General features: G+C 37.4%; 1 protein-coding gene across 5 annotated transcripts; it reads right to left on the bottom strand.

Moving 5' to 3' along the window:
* Positions 1 to 7528: 7528 nt before the first annotated feature.
* On the bottom strand, positions 7529 to 17551 carry LOC132294536 (calmodulin-interacting protein 111-like). Of its 5 annotated transcripts, XM_059792450.1 has the most exons (7): positions 17233 to 17545; positions 16957 to 17148; positions 16322 to 16391; positions 16041 to 16110; positions 15810 to 15972; positions 9242 to 10128; positions 7529 to 7902 (listed from the first exon to the last, which is right to left on the bottom strand). In XM_059792450.1, the coding sequence occupies exons 6-7, from the start codon at positions 9718 to 9720 to the stop codon at positions 7680 to 7682; spliced, it is 702 nt and encodes a 233-aa protein (XP_059648433.1). In that variant the 5' UTR covers positions 9721 to 10128; positions 15810 to 15972; positions 16041 to 16110; positions 16322 to 16391; positions 16957 to 17148; positions 17233 to 17545; the 3' UTR covers positions 7529 to 7679. The 5 variants fall into 5 exon arrangements, with proteins under 5 accessions (XP_059648433.1, XP_059648418.1, XP_059648425.1 ...); XM_059792435.1 differs by having other exon boundaries at positions 15810 to 16110; positions 17233 to 17544; XM_059792442.1 differs by lacking the exon at positions 16041 to 16110 and having other exon boundaries at positions 17233 to 17544.
* Positions 17552 to 19566: the final 2015 nt, after the last annotated feature.

Here is a 19566-nt window from a genome sequence, read left to right as displayed (position 1 = left end):
GGGTTATCTCCGTTTATTGTAGGAACTCATCTTATGTTTTAAAACACGTACAATATCCGTGTCAAACACTCAGACATTAGTATGGATTGTGCAAAACATATTTAGTTGAACATGAACCTAATAGAGAATATCAAATAATTCAATTTTATTACATTATTGCTTCAAAACAAGTGAAATGGCTATGTTTAACACTATGTTACATAAAACAGTTTTTTACTCTAAAACATAATGAATAAATGATATGAATATTTAGCAGTCTCCCTGTGTCCTATTTTGGAATTTGATACATCCAATGCTTGAACATATATCCGAGTTTATGTAACATAGAACTCATCCCAACTCGAGTGATTCACTCACTAAATTACATGAATAACTCCTGTTAGAATAGTTATATGTAAATAGGTATTTATGTTGGGATCATATTGTAATTAGACATAGGGTTTGTGGCCATTATGTAAATAGGCCTTTTTGTATTGTATATATATTGTGTTATGTGTAAGGGTTTGATATGAAATGAAAAACAAAAAAACGAAAAGGTTGCGCCTCTCTTTCATCAGAGCTCTCTCTCTCTCTCTCTCTCAGCCATCTTCTCTCTCTCTAATCTATAAAAATAACATGGTATCAGAGTGTAGATCCAGCTATTGACGTCGCTACCGAGGTGCTAGGGTGTGTACTAGCTTGTGAAGGGATCGGTTTTCGCCATCGATCCAGCCTCTCTTGGACATCTTCGCTGTTCGCTGACGCCGGTGGTTGTCGTGAGTGTGGTTCTTTGCTGCAGTTGAGATTTGTGGTTAGGCTTCGCCTTGTAGAGGTGAGGGTCTCGTTGTTAAAGGCAACATAGTTCTCGCTGGCGTTGATTGAGAAGGAGAAGGGTAGCGTTTGGTTGCAGGCGCAAGGCTATTCCGATCTAGGTTCACTTAAACCCGTTTTCAGATCCGGGTCTAGTGTTTTTTTTTTTCTTCTGTTCCTCTCGGGACAGATTTGGCATCAGCGGCCTCAACTTGGGCCAGATAAGTGTTTTTTTTCAGTTTACATATACATTTACAGCAGCTATTTTTGTTGTTCCTGGCATGGAGTTGGATTCCTCAACTGTTTCTTCTAAGTTTACTGGAATTAAAACTCCCGCAACACATGTTGATCATGTCGGGCTGCAAATTACAACTATGAAATTGAGTAATTCAAATTACTTACTTTGGGCTCAAGCAGTGAAGACATATTTAGGCGCCCGACGAAAGCTGAAGTTTATTACACAAGCTCCTCCACCTCAAACATCCACACCATATGATGATTGGGAAGCGGATAACTATATGGTTATGTCCTGGTTGTGGAACAGTATGGAACCTTCTATTGCATCAACTTTTATGTTTCTCACCACTGCAAAGGGAATATGGGATGCAGTTAAAGAAACCTTACTCTATGGACACAAACGTCTCTCGCATATACTCCCTGTATGAGAAGATGTTCCATTCTCGTCAATCTGACCCCTCTGGTCAAGGAATCAGTGAGTATTACAATACTTTCAAAAACTTGCTAGATAAGATGAATCAGTACCATCCCTTAACTACTAATCTTGACGTTCTCAAGAGAACGTGAGGAATTTTCAGTTTCTATTTTTCTCGTTGGTTTGCACCCTAGTCTTCAAAATATTCGGGATCACATCCTTGCTTGTGATGGAGGACTCCCATCTATGGGTAACATTTACGCCCGATTACTTCGTGTGTCAAAACAATCACATGGGACGTCCACTATAAAAAAAAATTCAGCTATGATTGTTCATTCTATCTCTCCATAGTCCTCTAAAGGCCGTGATACTCCCAGTAACAACAGAGGGTATGGAGGAACTTCAAGTGGTTCTCGTGGTGGTGGCGACCGTGATAGAGGTTGCAGTCGCCGTTGTCGTGGACGTACTGATACTCGCTACTGCAGGCACTGTAGGGGTACTAACCATTCTATTGAGCATTGTTGGGCTCTTCATGGGAAACCAGCATGGGCAAATCAAGTAGTGTCTTCTTCTGACATTGCTGGGTCTCATCTCTCTCCTGACCACCATCACCCACCTGCTCCAAACTCTGTACTGCCATCATCTGCACCTACTAGTGATAGTGTGATACTCTTACGAGCTGAGTTCAGTGCCTTGGTCAACCGGACACATCCCCACTCTACTGATATGGTTAACTTTGCTCAATCAGGTAATATTGCATGCTTATCTGATTTACAGACTTCAGCCTCCCCTTGGGTTATTGACTCTGGGGCGTCTACCCATCTCACAGGTGATGAATCTCTATTTTATACTTTTCAGAAGTCTCGTTTCCCATCTTTTATTACTTTGGCTAATGGTAGAACATGTTCCATTATTGGCAGGGAACAATTAAATTAACCCCATCCATTTCTTTATCTTCTGTGCAATTGGTCCCAAAATTTCCTTTTAATTTATTATCTGTCAGTAAACTGACTCAAGCACTCAATTGTTTTGTCACATTTTATCCTTCTTTTTGTGTCTTTCAGGACCTCAACATGAAGAAGACGATTGGTGGGGGCACTAACAGAAATGGCCTATACTATTTAGATTGCACACCTTCCACTAGTGTTGTTGCTTTACATTCCCAGATGTCTGTATACCAGTGGCATTATCGGTTAGGTCATCCCTCGTTACGGTACTTGAAGTCTGCATTACCTTTCCTTGAGTCGGTGTCTACTTTAAATTGTGAGTCTTGTCAGTTAGGTAAGCACCATAGAGTGTCTTTCCCTCCTCGTATTGTTAATCGTCGGTCTTATTTATTTGAATTGGTACATACGGACATTTGGGATCCTACTCGTCAAACTAGTCAATCAGGTTTTTCTTATTTTGTTACCTTTGTTAATGACTATTCAAGGATGACTTGGTTGTTTTTAATGAAAGACCGTTTTGAACTTTTTTTTTCATATTTCAATTATTTTTAAAAGAAATTGAAGTTCAATTTGGTTGTGTTATACGAACTTTACAATCTGATAATGCTATAGAATATGTCAAAGGTGCTATTTCTACCTTTTGCGACTCTCGTGGCATTTTGCACCAAACTTCTTGTTCTTATACTCCCCAACAAAATGGTGTAGCCGAACGGAAAATAGGCATTTAATTGAAATAGCTCGGGCATTGATGATCCATATGCATCTTCCAAAGGCATTTTGGGGAGATGTTGTTTTAACTGCTTGTTATTTAATTAATCGTATGCCATCTTCTGTTCTTAATTGGAAATGTCCTTATTCCCTTGTTTTCCCTACCCGGCCGTTATTTGCATTACCGCCGCATGTTTTTGGGTGTGTGTGCTTTGCTTACGTCTTACGCCCTGGCACTGATAAAATGTCTCCTCGTGCCATTAAGTATGTCTTTATTGGTACTCTCGAACTCAAAAGGGTTATAAATGTTGGGATCCTAGCACTCGTCGTGCTTTTGTGTGCATGGATGTTACCTTCTTTAAGGACACTCCTTATTTTTCTTCACATGGTTCGTCTTTAGATAAAGAGTTGTTGCTTCTGTTGCCTGTTGTGTCGCACTCATCCGCCTATGTTCCACCACGACCACCTCCAATGCCATCGCCACCTCGAGTGCCACCGCCACTTCAAGTGTATAGTTGACGATTAAAGGTAGCACCCCCCCCCCCCCCCCTTAATTGTCTACTTCTATTGAGGCCCCTGTTGCTACTTATGATCTTCCTATTGCCTTACGCAAAGTATTCGATCTTGTGTTACCGCACATCCTATTTCTAACTTTGTCTCATATAATCATGTTTCACCCACTTTATCTTATTTTTTATCCAAAATGTCTGCTATACTTGTTCCCAAGACTTTGCAGGATGCTCTTTCTCATCCTGGTTGGCGACAAGCCATGATCAATGAAATGGATGCTCTTCATCATGGGATCTTGTTCCTTTACCTCCTGGTTCCAAACGGTTGTAAGTGGGTCTACACTGTTAAATATCTCCACGATGGTTCTATTGAGCGTTTGAAAGCTCGTCTTGTTGCAAAGGGGTACACCCAGACTTATGGTGTTGATTATGATGAGACTTTTTCCCCTGTTGTAAAGATTTCTTCTATACGGGTCCTTATTTCCATTGCTACCAATCGTAACTGGCCATTGTTTCAATTAGATGTGAAAATTGCTTTCTTACATGGCGACTTAGTTGAAGAAGTTTATATGGAGCAACCACCTGGGTTTGTTGCTCAGGGGGAGTATCGTCATACCGTTTATCGCCTTAGGAAGGCCTTGTATGGATTGAAGCAATCTCCAAAGGCTTAGTTTAGAAAGTTCTCTACGGCAGCATTAGCATTTGGTCTTAAGAGATGTCAGATATACCATTCGGTGTTTCACCAGCACACTAGAGCTGGTTTCATTTTCCTTGTGGTATATGTAGATGACATTGTGATCACAGGTGATGATTCTGAAGGTATTGTTAAATTGAAGTTGTTTCTACAAAATTAGTTCCACACTAAAGACTTGGGTCAACTCAGATATTTCTTGGGTATTGAAGTTACTAGATTCAAGGAAGGTATAAGTTTATCTCAAAGAAAATATGTGTTGGATTTATTAGAAGAAATAGGTATGTTGGGTGGTCGTCCTATTGATGCTCCTATGGATCCGAATACAAAACTCTTGTTAGATGAGGGTGATCTATTTGATGATCTTGGTAGATATCGACGGCTTGTTGGGAAATTAATTTATCTCACTATCACTCGACCGGATATCTCATATGCAGTTAGTGTTATAAGTTAATTTATGGGATCTCCTAGGATGCCACATTGGAATGCAGTTCTTCGGATTATCCGATACCTCAAGCAAGCTCTTAGTTTTGGGTTGCTATATAAACCAAATGGACATCTTAGGGTAGAAGGTTTCACAGATGCTAACTGGGCTGGTTCTCCCTCAGATAGGAGTTCTCCTACAGGCTACTACACATTTGTTGATGGAAATCTTGTTACATGGAAAAGTAAAAAGCAAACAGTGGTAGCACGGTTTAGCGCTGAAGCAGAGTACAGGGCAATGGCCCATACCACTAGTGAGTTAATGTGGATACAACACTTTCTTGAGGAACTTGAGTTAATAGTCAAGACTCCTATTCCATTGTTCTGTGATAACCAAGCAGTTGTTCATATTGCATCCAATCCAGTGTTTCATGAAAGAACCAAGCATATTGAAGTTGACTGTCACTTCACCCGAGAAAAAATATTGAGCGGGAACATCTCTACTCCATTTGTGAAGTCTGAAGATCAATTAGCTGATATGTTTACCAAGGCTCTTGGTCGTAATCGGTTAAAAGCAATTTGTTCCAAGTTGAGATTATATGATATATATTCTCCAGCTTGAAGGGGAGTGTTAGAATAGTTATATGTAAATAGGTATTTATGTTGGGATCATATTGTAATTAGACATAGGATTTGTGGCCATTATGTAAATAGGCCTTTCTTGTATTATATATATATATATATATATATATATATATATATATATTGTGTTGTGTGTAAGGGTTTGATATGAAATGAAAAACAAAAAAAGAAAAGGGCTGCGCCTCTCTTTCATCAGAGCGCGCGCTCTCTCTCTCTCTTTCTCTCTCTCTCTCTCTCACTCAGCCATCTTCTCTCTCTAATCTATAAAAATAACTACTCCACTTCAGCAACTAAAACTAGAAGCTAGAAACCTTGGCATGATCCGTACAACCTGTTTTGTCATCATTCCAAACCCTGCAAAGAAATGTCAACACAAGACAATGTAATATACAAAATCAGTGTAACTAAAACCCAAAACGGACTACGATTGACAGTAAGCCTTTTCATCTATAAAAGCCTTTTCATCTATAAGGTGAGACCAATCAACTGGACAACTCACAGAGTGCACTCAAATATCTAAACCCAAAATGAAACCAATTATTCAAAGTCAGCTCAAGCAACCCACCAAATTGATCCGATGGAACTCAAGCACATGCATAGACTAACACTACTTTCAAGTCTTACCAAGAGCTTGAACATCGTTTCACCCATTAATAACAGTGTTGCCTCTAAAAAACAAAAAAACAAAAAAAAGAAAAAAAAAAAAGAAGAAGACTAGAAGTGGAGTGGGATTAGGTTTACCATATGAAATATCCCAAAACAAAGAAAACAAAATAAAAAAAAAAAGGCATCATGAGCATGCATTTCATGTAGGCTAGTAGATTTTAGCCATATTTTGCCTCCTCTTGCCATAAGATATCAAATATTACTTACAACAGTTGAAACAAGAAACAAAAATAATAGATAAAGAGAAAGTAAGGAGGAACTGTGATATTTTTCTATTAGTTACTCTATTATTCATTTGAGACTCTGCACATGTAATAATATCCATAGAAGGTTCAACTCAATTCAACAAAGAATTTTTCCCAAATAGTAAGGGGTTGCCAAATGAATCCTATTTTTCCATTCTGATCTATCTAAAGCCATAATCTCAGTGAGACCACATGTTTCATATCATTCCTTACTAACTCTACCCATGTTAATGTTTGTCTCCCCCTTCCCTTAGCATTATCCTCAATGTAGACCACATCACTCTTCCTAACTGGCGCATTTAGGTCTTCGTTGGGCGTGTCCCTAACAATCTTAATTGATTCTCTCTCATTTTATCTCCAATTTGTTCTACTTCATCTATCTCACAAATGTGTCCATTTCTAAATCTATCCTTTCTTGTCTTGTCACACATTCATCTCAACATTTTCATTTCTACCACACGCACTTCATATATATATAATCTATAAGTAGTACTTACTGTACTTGTATAAAAAAGCGTTCAAAAGGGGAACACATCCCTCAGAAGCCCGTAAAAAACATCTAATGTAACAACTCTCACCCTACCCAACACAATAGTGTCCGCTTTTGGCTCTCCCGGGCCAGACTTCCCAGAAGGTCACCCATCCTGGTACTACTCCTGCATAAGCACGCTTAACTGCAGAGTTCTCATGAGTTCATAACTATTACGGCTTTAAAACGCGTTGTGTCATAAAAGGGTGTTGAACCTACATATAGCACTTCACCTTCACCTTCCCCAGTCGGTGTGGGATCATGACACCCGTAGCCTGCCAGTGCGGTAACTCGCCCAGTGTCTCGCACCCGCCCACACCACCCCCGCCCACAAAGGTCGTCACAGCTAGTGTAATAACTATTTTATAGAACTTTCCTTTCAATCTTAACGAGACTAGATGCACTCCTCCATTTAACCCATCCTACCTTGATTCTATGATTGACATGATCTCTGATTTTCAATTCATCATAAAACAATTGAGCCTGAAAAACAGAAGCATTCACTTTTTAGTACATCTTGATCCTCAATTTTCATTGCACCCTATAATCAAAGCTAACAAACATAAATAATAACTCTTTTAGTTCAAGTTTCTTTGTGCAAAATGAAGCTCAGAACTAGTGGATCATCTTCCTCGGTGAGTCTAGAAATTATTGTCAACACCTTAGAAATTATTATGATCTATATGGTTAAGGTTCATTGTTGTCACTTCTGTCAAACAACCATGCATATAATAAAACAAAAACTTCTATTGGAATAAGATCACTACATTTAACAAATTAATGTATCATTTTGCCAGCCAAATGATTAATATATTAAAAAAAATGCATAATTAGTATTCAAAGAGGGAAACTGAATATTTTCCTAGATATTGGACCATCTAGGGAAGAAATCTAACCACGGCAGGTGCAGCACGGCTTGCTGAATTGAAGACCTCATGCAATGCTTGCTCACTTTCTCCATAATATTGACTAACAATTTCGGGTCCATTCACAGAGAATAGGTTGACGCCAGCATCAAGGCCACATAGTCGAGCCAAAGAAGTCTTTCCAGTGCCAGGTGGACCATGAAGAAGCACTCCCTTTGTAGGCCGTAAACCGAACCTAATACAGTTAGGAAGAAAAATAAGAATATAATGCTAAATAAGCTAAACAATAGGTAAATGTTTTTTTGTTTGAATGCATTTAATTACTGGATTGTAAATTCAGAGCAGGAAATTGATTAACTTGCAGCTAGTCACATAAAATCAAAATTAAACTGAGAATACAAGGGCGAATGGCATAAAAGCATCTAATCAATCTGTCTGGTTCAATATTTTAATGTTCATGTTCAAAGGGCCACATCAACTAGCTTTCTTTTCCAAAAACCATGTTTAATAACAGATAACCTACAGAAACTATTCTGAAAATTGAAGTGCTTTACTGTACAACTGATCCACAAATAAATAATGATTTATAAAAATTGGATAAGTTACAGAAACACCTCCTGAACTATAAGCAAACTACAGATAACCCCTGAACTACCATTTTTGTTTTTTGAAAAGTAACCCCCTGCACTACCGTTTTAGAAAGAAACTCCCAACTTTCCTAAAAGTTTGCTACTCAGCCCCTGCCGTCGAGGGAAATGGACATGATAGCGATCACGTGCCAGGCACACGACTTTTCAGTTCTGAAATCACTAATATGACCTTTGTTATTCACTTAAATGCCCTTGGATACTTTTTTTAAACCATATAGCAACCAATTTGTGTAAATGGTTATAGAAAAGGATTCATCCGTTTAATCCATATACAAACCCAAGTTTTAGCTCCATATACCAAATGCTTCAATCCTTTTGTGAGCAAATGGATTTCTCTACCCCACTCCTCCCTCTCCACCCCATTGTGGCCCGGAATTGGTGTCGGGTCGCAACGACCCAACAACCCCTTTTTTTTGTACTCCCTTGTAGCCCAATAAATAAGGGCGCTTATTAGGGTTTGGAGTGGGATGATTGAGACACTGAAAATCGCAGAGAAAGAGAGTGAGAGCGAGAGCTAGGGTTTGAGGGCTGAAACTTGTAATCTCTTATTTTTTGCATAGTAAAAACTTTAGCCTGATCTCCATCATGGATATAGGCTTTGTCAAACCACGCTAAATCTTTATGTTCTTTATGTGCGGTGTAATTACAATTCTGTCGTGTTCCTTGATTTATTCTTGAATTCGTTGCGTTTGTCGTAATAGTTTATATATTGACACTATCTATATGGCGGTATTTCTTTTCATATAACTTCAGGAATTGTTGAATTACCCACAGAGCAATTATGATAGTATGAGTTCCACCTATCCTAAAAGTCATAAACATAAAGAAGGAAGAATAACTTTGCTCATTTTATTCACCAAACTATGTAATTGACAAGATCAACGTTGCAAGTAATCAATGGCAATATGGTGTTTTGTAGCATACCTTGATAGAGTGCACTTCCCTGATGAGGAAATTATATCCTTCAAAATTGCATATTCTTTAGATAAACCACCCAATTTTAAAAGGTCCATGTTAGCTTTGATATCCTTACATTCAAGCTCCACACATTGTGAATCTTTGTTATGTGGAGTTGCCAATGCTGAATGCGGCGGTGAGCATATATACACTTTTGTCTCATGGTCTATAAAAAAAGCATCATTCACATGATCTATTATATCAGGAGCTCGAAAGAACATATCAAATTTACTTTCATCCGTCAGATCCTGATTAGTATTATTTGCTGAAACTGCATTAACAGCTACAACCTGCAAAATGCAGAGCTTCGAAAGTATTGGGATGGTTACAATATTTCCAAAGAGGAGAGTACGCGAGTATAACCATGAAGTAGCGCAGGTCTGTATAAGTTTCTTTGCATTTTCATCCCCTAATACTTCTCTTATATCAAATGAATCCAATGACATCCCATATGGATTGGGTGAATTTGATACAGATTCTTCACATCTTGGTGAAGACCGTTGACTAGTATTAGGTGAACTAAGTCCTGACTGAGAGAACAATGGTGTCTTGGGGGATGAAACCTTTCCATTTTCAACTCAACCACGGGCTGCTTCGGCAGGAAAATCATTGTGAGGAAACAGAGAACACTTCACTGTAAATCCACTCTCTGAAGAAACTAGCTCTAAGTATAACTCCTTGCACTTGTATAATGAGAGGCAATTAAATGCTGTGCTATGCAGCTTGTCATTCTCATTTACAAGATCCTTTTTAGGTTGACATTGAATAGGAAATACAAACATGACCCTGCCTAAAGAAGGACGACCCAATGTACATGAAAGGTTTGACGACAATCGAACTCCATTCTTCAGAACCTGCCAAGAAAACAATCTCAAGTTATATACAGATCCACGCCCTATTACGTAATGGATCATTATCTTGTAAAAAGTAGCAATATTAACAACAATTAGTACAACAAAAAATTTTGTAATTTACATGCAAATAAAAGCAGATAAATAAGCCCATAAATGGATGATATAAGAAACTGAAAATCAGTAGGTCAAAGCTTCACATTAAAAAGAAAAGTAAAAATCTTCTCTCAACAACAGCCCCAAAAATGTATAGATAAATTATATTTTATATGTAGTAAAGCATTTGAAAAGGGTAGGTATGGAAGATCCATAACATAGAGCATAAGGCTGACAACAATAAGAGAATTTAAAAAATTTATCAATAATTTCCATGTTGCATGAAATTCAAAAATCAAACACCTCTAGAAATATCAACCCAAGAGTGTCACAGCCGCCAAATGGTACTTCACATAAATGAAAATATTTGGAGACCCCTCAAATTTACTTCTCCTTTCTGTACCTCTATTTTGGGAACATGTTGAGTCTATTTTCAATTAAAAACAAAAAAGCATCAGCAAACTAAACCATCTTAATTAAGTAACAAAGACAACTACGATTGATACAGGAAGAATAAAATTAATGTGGAAAAGTTCTGAACCCTTAGTTAAAGTGACAAGAACCTTCACACCTACGTTTGTTTTCAATTGCTTCATGTTGAAAGAGTAAAGATGGGATGTGTGTGTGCGTGTGCATGCATGCATGTGTGTGTGTGAGAGAGAGAGAGAGAAAGAGAGAAGCCAGGCACCAAGAAATTTTTACTTGCAGGGGCCAAATAAGTAATATGAAAATATGAAGTGAAATATTATTCTTACAATATAATGTTTGAAAGTAGATCCAAGAAGATTATTCATAAATTAAAAATATTCCATAATTAACTAATTGCATAATACCACCAAGAAGGAAAAGGCTAAACAGTGGACATGTACTGAATGAAAAAATGGCATGATGCTAAATGGTTCCACATTAAATTTTAAGTACTTACTAAAATACTCCGTTTCACTAGCAACAAAGAGTAGACCAGGTAGGATATTCCAAAAGGTCGTTCTAAATTTTCTTACAAGGAAGGAAGGGATACCATTCCTGGATGTTATAGTTTCTACAATGATTAAACCATTTATACCCCACATCAATTTTTTTTTTAAATCAACTTCACTATCAACCATAGTTGTTAGAGTCTTAAGGCGCACTAAGGCGTTCTGGAGCCTAAGCGCAAGGCGCAGTATAAGGCGCGAGCCTGATCGAAGTAAAACACGTCTATATAACTGTGTTAAATATAAAAGAGAGAAACTGTATATTGCATTGATGTGTATGAGATTTGAAGATACATAGAGGTTTATATAGGTAACGAGATGTGTGGAGAGCAAGAAACCTAAACCCTATATGGTAAATCTATACTTGGTAAACCTATAAATGGTTAGAATATATTCTACAATATAGTAATAATATATTCTACAATATATTCTAACAGCCCCCTCAAAATCAAGGTGAATTGAATTAAACCATCTTGAGTTTGGAAATGAGATCTTGAAAGCGGCATGGCGGAAGCGATTTGGTGAAGATGGGTTTTCACGCATGATGAAGTTGGGGACACAATTAACAGCTAAAGTGGCACTACTGCTGGCACCATTACTGATTGTGTCTGACATGACAACTGACGTGGCACTACTGTTGGCACCGCTGCTAACTGTATCTGACATGGCAACTGTCGTGGCAGGTGACGCACTACTGCTGGCACCGCTGTTGATGTGTCTTGGAGGCTAATTGGGCGGCCAAATAAAGCTTTTGCTGATTATGAACTTGAGACTAAAGATTAGGATGCAGAAGTTGAAGATTGATCGCCAAAGGTTGACCACTAGGGATGGGGCTGATGGTGCCATCCTCGACAGTGACTACGATAAACTGATAAGATTGTTACCAGTAATCGAGAGGCTCTGATACCATGTTAAATATAAAAGAGAGAGTATAACTCTGTATTGCATTAATGTGTATAAGATATGAAGATACATAGGGGTTTATATAGGTAACGAGATGTGTGTAGAGCAAGAAACTTAAACCCTAGATGGTAAATTTATATATAGTAAACCTATACATGGTTAGAATATATTCTACAATATAGCAATAATATATTCTACAATATATTTTAACAATAACAATGCATATTTAAACATATATTATTATATATATTCATAATCAAGCAGTAATTGCAATAAATGTAAGTAGTGAACTGAACACAAAGGTGAAAAGGAATAAATTCTGATATTCTCTTTTCATATCACATATGTTAGTTTACAGGCCTATATATATAGAAGTGTATTACAAATTCTATCTATGGAAAAGATATATACAGGTCAAATTCCTATAATATAATTTTAAAAAGTCGACTATCTAACTATGGATAATTCCTAAAACTCTTCCCTAACTAATTTCCTAACAATTCCGAAAGGGTCGTTCAAAATTTTATTACAAGGAAGGAAGGGATACCATTACAGGATGTTATAGTTTCTACAATGATTAAACCATTTATACCCCACATCAATTTTTTTTTATTTTATCAACTTCACTATCAACCATAGTTGTTAGAGTCTCAAGGCGCACTAAGGTGTTCTAGAGCCTAAGCGCAAGGTGCAGTATAAGGCACGAGCCTGATCGAAGTAAAACGCGTCTATATAACAATGCATATTTAAACATATATTATTATATATATTCATAATAAAGCAGTAATTGCAGTAAATGTAAGTAGTGAATTGAACACAAAGGTGAAAAAGAATAAATTCTGATATTCTCTTTCATATCACATATGTTAGTTTACAGGCCTATACAAATAGAAGTGTATTACAAATTCTATCTAAGGAAAAGATATATACATATCATAATTCCTATAATATAATTTTAAAAAATTAACTATCTAACTATGGATAATTCCTAAATATCCTCCTTAACTAATTTCCTAACAATTCAGCCTAGATCTTTCCACACTGCCCCTCAAGTTGGCTCGAAAAATATCTTGTATTCCCAGCTTGCATTTAAGATTGTCAAATTTCCCCTTCGGTAATCCTTTAGTGAGGATATCTGCTACCTGTTCTCCTATAGGAATATAGAGCATACATATCACTTCTTCCAATTTCTCCTTAATAAAATGTCGATCAACTTCCACATGCTTAGTCATATCATGTTGGACAGGATTGTGAGCTATATTGATTGCAGCTTTATTATCACAGTAAAGCTTCATAGGCATCGGACTTGAGATTTTAAGATCTTCAAGTAATCTTTTCAGCCACAAAAGCTCACAAATTCCATGAGCAACTGCTCTGAACTCGGCTTCTGCACTACTCTTTGCTACAACGGTTTGCTTCTTGCTCCTCCAAGTAACCAAGTTGCCACCAACATAAGTACAGTAACCTGAAGTAAACCTTCTATCTGTCACACTACCTGCCCAATCAACATCGGTATAGGCTTCAATCCTTAGATGGCCGTGGTTTTCAAACAACAAACCTCTTCCCGGTGATCCCTTTAGGTATTTGAGAATTCGGTAAACTACCTCAAAGTGTTCTTCTCCTGGTGAGTGCATAAATTGACTCACTACACTCATTGCAAAGGCAATATCTGGCCGAGTGTGTGAAAAATAAATGAGTCTTCCAACCAACCTTTGGAATTGCTCTCGGTTCACCACTTTTTCTACATTTGCTGCCTGCAACTTTAAATTGGGCTCCATTGGTGTTTCCACCGGTTTGTAGACAACTATCACTCTCTTGGATATGGCAAATTCCATTCCTATGAAGTATTTCAAAGCTCCAAGATCTTTTATCTCAAATTCCTTTGCAAGATAAGATTTCAAATCCTCCAATTCTCTTTTATTATCTCCAGTCAAGATTATGTCATCCACATAAACAATAAGTATGGCTATCTTACCATCACTTGAATGTTTGTAGAACAAGATGTGATCAACCTGACTTTGACGATATCCATGACCCTTGATAGCTTTAGTGAATCAATCAAACCATGCTCTGAGTGATTGTTTCAAACCATATAGCGATTTCTTCAATTTAAACACCTTTCCAGCTCCATTATCATTTTTAAATCCTGGTGGTAGATTCATAAACACTTCTTTAACTAGATCACCATTTAAGAACGCCTTCTTTGCATATAATTGCTCCAATGGCCAACTCAAGCTTGCAACAAGAGACAACAAAGCAAGTGGACTGCCAATTCAGTAGGTAAGGTAGAGTTTGGTGAAACATTCAGCAATGGTAAAGAGCCCAACACTTCCCAAAAATGGACTTCCCTCTCAATACTCTCCCCCTGAAGAGCATTTTTGGTGAAATAGGGTTGAGTCTCAAAAAAGGTCACATCCATACTCACAAAGAATTTCTTAGAGGTGAGGTTATAACATTTATACCCTTTCTGTTTAGGAGAGAACCCAACAAACACTCACTTTTCAGCCCTAGGATCAAGTTTTGAACAATCCCGTGTATGAACATGTACAAAAGAAGTGCATCCAAACACTTTAAGAGGTAATGAGGTGAAGATCCTAATATGGGGAAAAACTGACAGCAAGTTGTTTAGGGGCATCTCAAATTTCAACACTCTAGTTGGCATTCTGTTAATCAAGTATGAAGCTGAAAGAACAGCCTCACCCCATAGATATTTAGGAACCCCCATATTGAACATTATTGCTCTAGCAACCTCAAGTAAATGGTGGTTTTTCCTCTCAGCTATCCCGTTTTGCTATGGGATATCAAAGCAAGTGGACTGATGGAAAATACCCATTTCTTTCAAAAAATCACCAAGAATAGAGTTAAAGAATTCTTTTCCATTGTCGGTTCTAAATACTTGAATCCGGGTTTGAAACTGGTTTTCAATCATGGCATAAACTCTTTAAACACTCTCGTAGCCTCAGATTTTTCTCTCAAAAGATATACCCAACACACTCTAGTATGGTCATCAATGAAAGTGATGAACCACCTAGTTCCAGTCACAGTAGTAACCTGAGAAGGCCCCCACACATCACTATGAATCAAATAAAATGATTTGGATGCTTGATATAAATGAGAAGGATAAGAAACACGATGATGCTTTGATAATTGACAAGATTCACATTGAAATAACAAAGGATTTAAATTTTTGAACAGGGATGGAAACAAATGTTTTAAGTAAGATAAACTAGGAAGGCCTAACCTATAGTGCCATAACATTATTTGACTTTTAATAGAAATAGAAATATCACTACTACTTGCAGCTTGAGCTTGTCCACTCTTGAAGATTTCATTATCAAAATAATAGAGTCCATCAACAATCCTAGAACTGCCAATCATCTTCCCCGAATATAGGTCTTGAAATTCACAGTGAGAATCAAGAAATTTGACAACACAGTTAGAATCCTTGATGAGTTTACTAACTGATAAAAGATTGCATGAAAGGTTAGGCACATGGAGGACAGATTTTAAAACAAGGTTTTCTAAGACAACTAGAACCTTTTCCTGCAACTGGAGACAAACTACCATCAGCAATACGAATTTTTAAGTGACCAGAACTTGGAAAATATGTACTAAACAAATGTGATAAACTAGTCATATGATCAGATGCACCAGAATCAATGATCCAAGGTGCCGGATTTAAAGAACTAGTGAGAGCACTTAAAGAGCTACCTTTTTGGGCATCGATGGAAGAGATTCCCTGATCGATCGAACTTGCTGAATTTCCACCACTTGCTTCATTTTGCTCCCACTTTGCTCCTTTCTTTGATTCATCTCAAGATTACTTCAATTCTGCTCTTATTTGGCTGAGTTAGCTTATTTTGTGAATAAGTGCCTGAAAATGGAAATAATGCAAAATCAATCTAAAGCGGAAAAATAAGATAGATAAAGGTCCTAAAATACTTGGTCGGTCTAAGTCCTGAGCTGGCTGAGCTGGTGGCAGTGATGGAGATGGTATATGCTCAGCCTAAACCTGAGGAGAAGATGATGCATCAGTAGAGGACTATAATTCACAGTGAGAATCAAGAAATTTGACAACATAGTTAGAATCCTTGATGAGTTTACTAACTGATAAAAGATTGCGTGAAAGGTTAGGCACATGGAGGACAGATTTTAAAACAAGGTTTTTTGAGACAACTAGAACCTTTTCCTGCAACTGGAGACAAATAAAGGTCCTAGAATACCTGGTCGGTCTAAGTCCTGAGCTGGCTGAGCTGGTGGCAATGATGGAGATGGTATATGCTCAGCCTAAACCTGAGGAGAAGATGATGCATCAGTAGAGGACTGTAATTCACAATGAGAATCAAGAAATTTGACAACACAGTTAGAATCCTTGATGAGTTTACTAACTGATAAAAGATTGCATGAAAGGTTAGGCACATGGAGGACAGATTTTAAAACAAGGTTTAGGGTTTAGGATTTAGGGTTTAAATCATAATCATTGAGAAAGGGGACTCAGGCAAATAAGAAGCTTTTGTTGGATCTTTGTTTATGCAGAGTCTGTCTCAAACTGTCAACAGTTGACCTTCTTTGTTAAGCCATTCCCATTTAAATCCATGCTCATCAATTATTTCAATATACATGGAAATATAAATTACAAAAAGTGAAACATATTTTAGGATATAATTAGTTACAAATTAATTTGGGAAGTAGGTAGAAGCATCCCTATACATCATGAATGGTTACTACTGCTTTTGTTGTTTTCAAATTAATTCATCATCTTAGTATATGAAATATTGAAGTGATATATAAAATGGAATAACAACACATATAGCTAGCTATGCATGATAGTCATGAGGTGAATTAATAATTAAGGGACCTGGATTGTTTTGCCAACGTTGAGTGGGGTGGCTTCAGTTAGTACAAGGTCGCCGAGGGTGGCGCTCTTCAAGTGATTGATGCTGAGGTGAATTCCAGCGACCCTCCTCAGCCCGGAGGCCCTGTGAGCCCCAATGCTCGCCAGTGACTCCGCTATCAACGCCGACACTCCTCCGTGCAAAACCTTGAACGGCTGAGGAATTCAATCGTTACCTAATTGTTAGAACTTGGAATCCAAAGATATTGTTGTCAGAAATTCTTCAAAATACCCTTTTACCTGACAGCAGTTGTGGGTGACATGAAGGCGACCGGAGACTTTCTCCGGTTACAGGTGTTCAATCTGAAAGCCAATTGCATTCAGGGGAGCATCCAAAAGCTCCGTTTTCAATGGCGTTGATGATGGTGGTGATGGTGGTGGTGGGGACTCCATTTCTCTCTTTTTGTCTCTATCCGCGGAATAGAATGATTATATATTTAATGTGAAAACAGCAATGGGTGGTGATGACTTAATCATGACTTGGAATGATTCCGACATTTGATACATACAATTGATTATATTAGCATGTATGTATCTGATATGATGAAAGGGTTGTTTTGGACTGCTGAGGGGGTAGGTGTGGGGTGTGTGTGGACGGAAGAGGTAGTTGGCCTCACATCCTATCTATTTGTCCAACGTTCCAAAAAGTCAAATCTTTTAGTACACATATTATCGGTGAATAATTTGAAGGATAGAGAGCAATTGTTCACACATTGTACGAACAGGAACGACGTCGTGGTGGTAGCTTTCCTCCCTCCAATGGCCATTTTCTATAAGCCCAAACCCGAATGACCAATTTTCATGATATGTTGCTGTCAATTGTCAACAAAAACCTAATTCGTCGTTGTTTTAGAAGAAGGTGTAATATTTTCATGGGAAACTTATTTTATTTTATTATTTCTTATCATTTTTTTTAGATTTTTTTTTTCTTTATAAAAATCTTATTGTCTTTAATTTAATGGTAAATTACACTATTACCCCTTTCAAGATTAGGTCAAATCTTACATAAATAGACATTTTGGTTTTAACTTGTACTCATATTTTAAAGACTTGATCTGTATTTTACTCACACATCAAAAAGTCATTTATCGAGCACTTTTTTATATGTAAAATGACAATATTATCCTTTTAACTTTGTGATGATTTTGTTTCATGTATAAAATGACTTAACTACCCCAAAGACACTCATTTTAAATGACCAAAAGATCCTAAAATGTAAACCTCTCTTTTTCTCTAACTAAGTATATATATATATATATATATATATATATATATATATTAAAATTAGAAAATTGACCGTAGTTTGCTTAGACTCTATTCACCCCCCCCCCCCCCCCCCTCTAGAGTCTATACTTGGGCAACAATTGGTATCAGAGCGAGGTCTCTATTGAAAAAGCTTAAGTGTTATAGAGATCGATCATGACAAACTTAAATGGTCATCTTCTTCAAGAAGGTCAGTCCAATACTAGACCTCCTTGGTTTGATAGAACATATTATGGCTATTGGAAAAGTAGAATGATAGATTTCCTCCAATCCATAGACTATCAAATCTTGTTGGTTATTGTTAATGGACCCTTTGTTCCTATGAAAGGATTTGGTGCTGAAAGGGTCCCTAAGACGGAAGATGAATGGAACACCGAGGATTATAAACTTATCTCCTTGAATGCCAAGGCCAAAGTAAATCTAAATTGTGTTATAAGTCCTAGTGAATATAATAGAGTCTCTACCTGTACCACAGCTAAAGAAATCTGGGATAAACTTCAAGTTACTTATGAAGGAACCTCACAGGTCAAAGAATCAAAAATTGACATTCTTATGCATCAATATGAATTGTTTCGTATGAATGAAAATGAGTCTATTAGTGCAATGTTTGTGAGATTTACTGACATCATTAATGGCTTGAAACATCTTGGCAGAACTATGACTAACTCTGATCTTGCAAGGAAAATTCTAAGAAGCTTACCCGAAAATTGGGATGCAAAAGCAACGGCAATCAAGGAAGCTCACAATCTCAACACACTTGAGCTAGATGAACTTCTCGACTCCCTTCTCACATGGGAAATCACTCTAAAAGATAGAGAAGAAGATCATCATCGAAAGAAAGAAATTGCTCTCAAAGTCTCTTCAAGAGAAAAGGAAGTTACCGGCAACGAAAGTGAAGACAATGATCTAGCTCTTATCACTCAATCCTTCAAGAGATTTCTTCAAAGAAAGAAATTCAGCAAGGGAAGATTCAAAAAAGAAGAATCATCTAATGAGCAAGGCAAACGTGACACTTCCACCTGTTTTCACTGTGGAAAACCTGGACACTTTAAAGCTGATTGTCATGCCTACAAAGAGGAAAAGAAAAAGAGAAGAGCAATGCAAGCCCCTTGGGAAGATGACGACTCAAATGGATCCGAAAGCGATGAGGAAAAGGCTATCCTTTGTCTCATGGCTAGTAGGGATGAGGTAAACTCTAATTCTGATTCTTCCTCTGAAAGTGAACTGTCCTATGATGAATTAGTTGATGCATATAATGGATTACTTGATGGTTTTAAAGAATTGCATGATGAACTAGGTAAAATGGTCAAA

This window comes from Cornus florida, unplaced genomic scaffold, assembly GCF_030987335.1.
Source record: "Cornus florida cultivar Cherokee Brave unplaced genomic scaffold, ASM3098733v1 CherokeeBrave_3.0.0_Hap2_Chr01, whole genome shotgun sequence".
Classification (NCBI taxonomy): domain Eukaryota; kingdom Viridiplantae; phylum Streptophyta; class Magnoliopsida; order Cornales; family Cornaceae; genus Cornus; species Cornus florida.
Note: the sequence above shows the minus strand (reverse complement) of the source record. Positions and strands in the feature narration are given on the sequence as shown.

Excerpts from the sequence above, each read along its gene's own strand:
- LOC132294536 (XM_059792467.1), bottom strand. The coding sequence starts at position 9,720 with ATGTCATTGGATTCATTTGATATAAGAGAAGTATTAGGGGATGAAAAT. Across the intron at positions 7,903-9,241 it reads GGGAAGTGCACTCTATCAAG|GTTCGGTTTACGGCCTACAA; the intron begins GTATGCTACAAA and ends TAACTGTATTAG.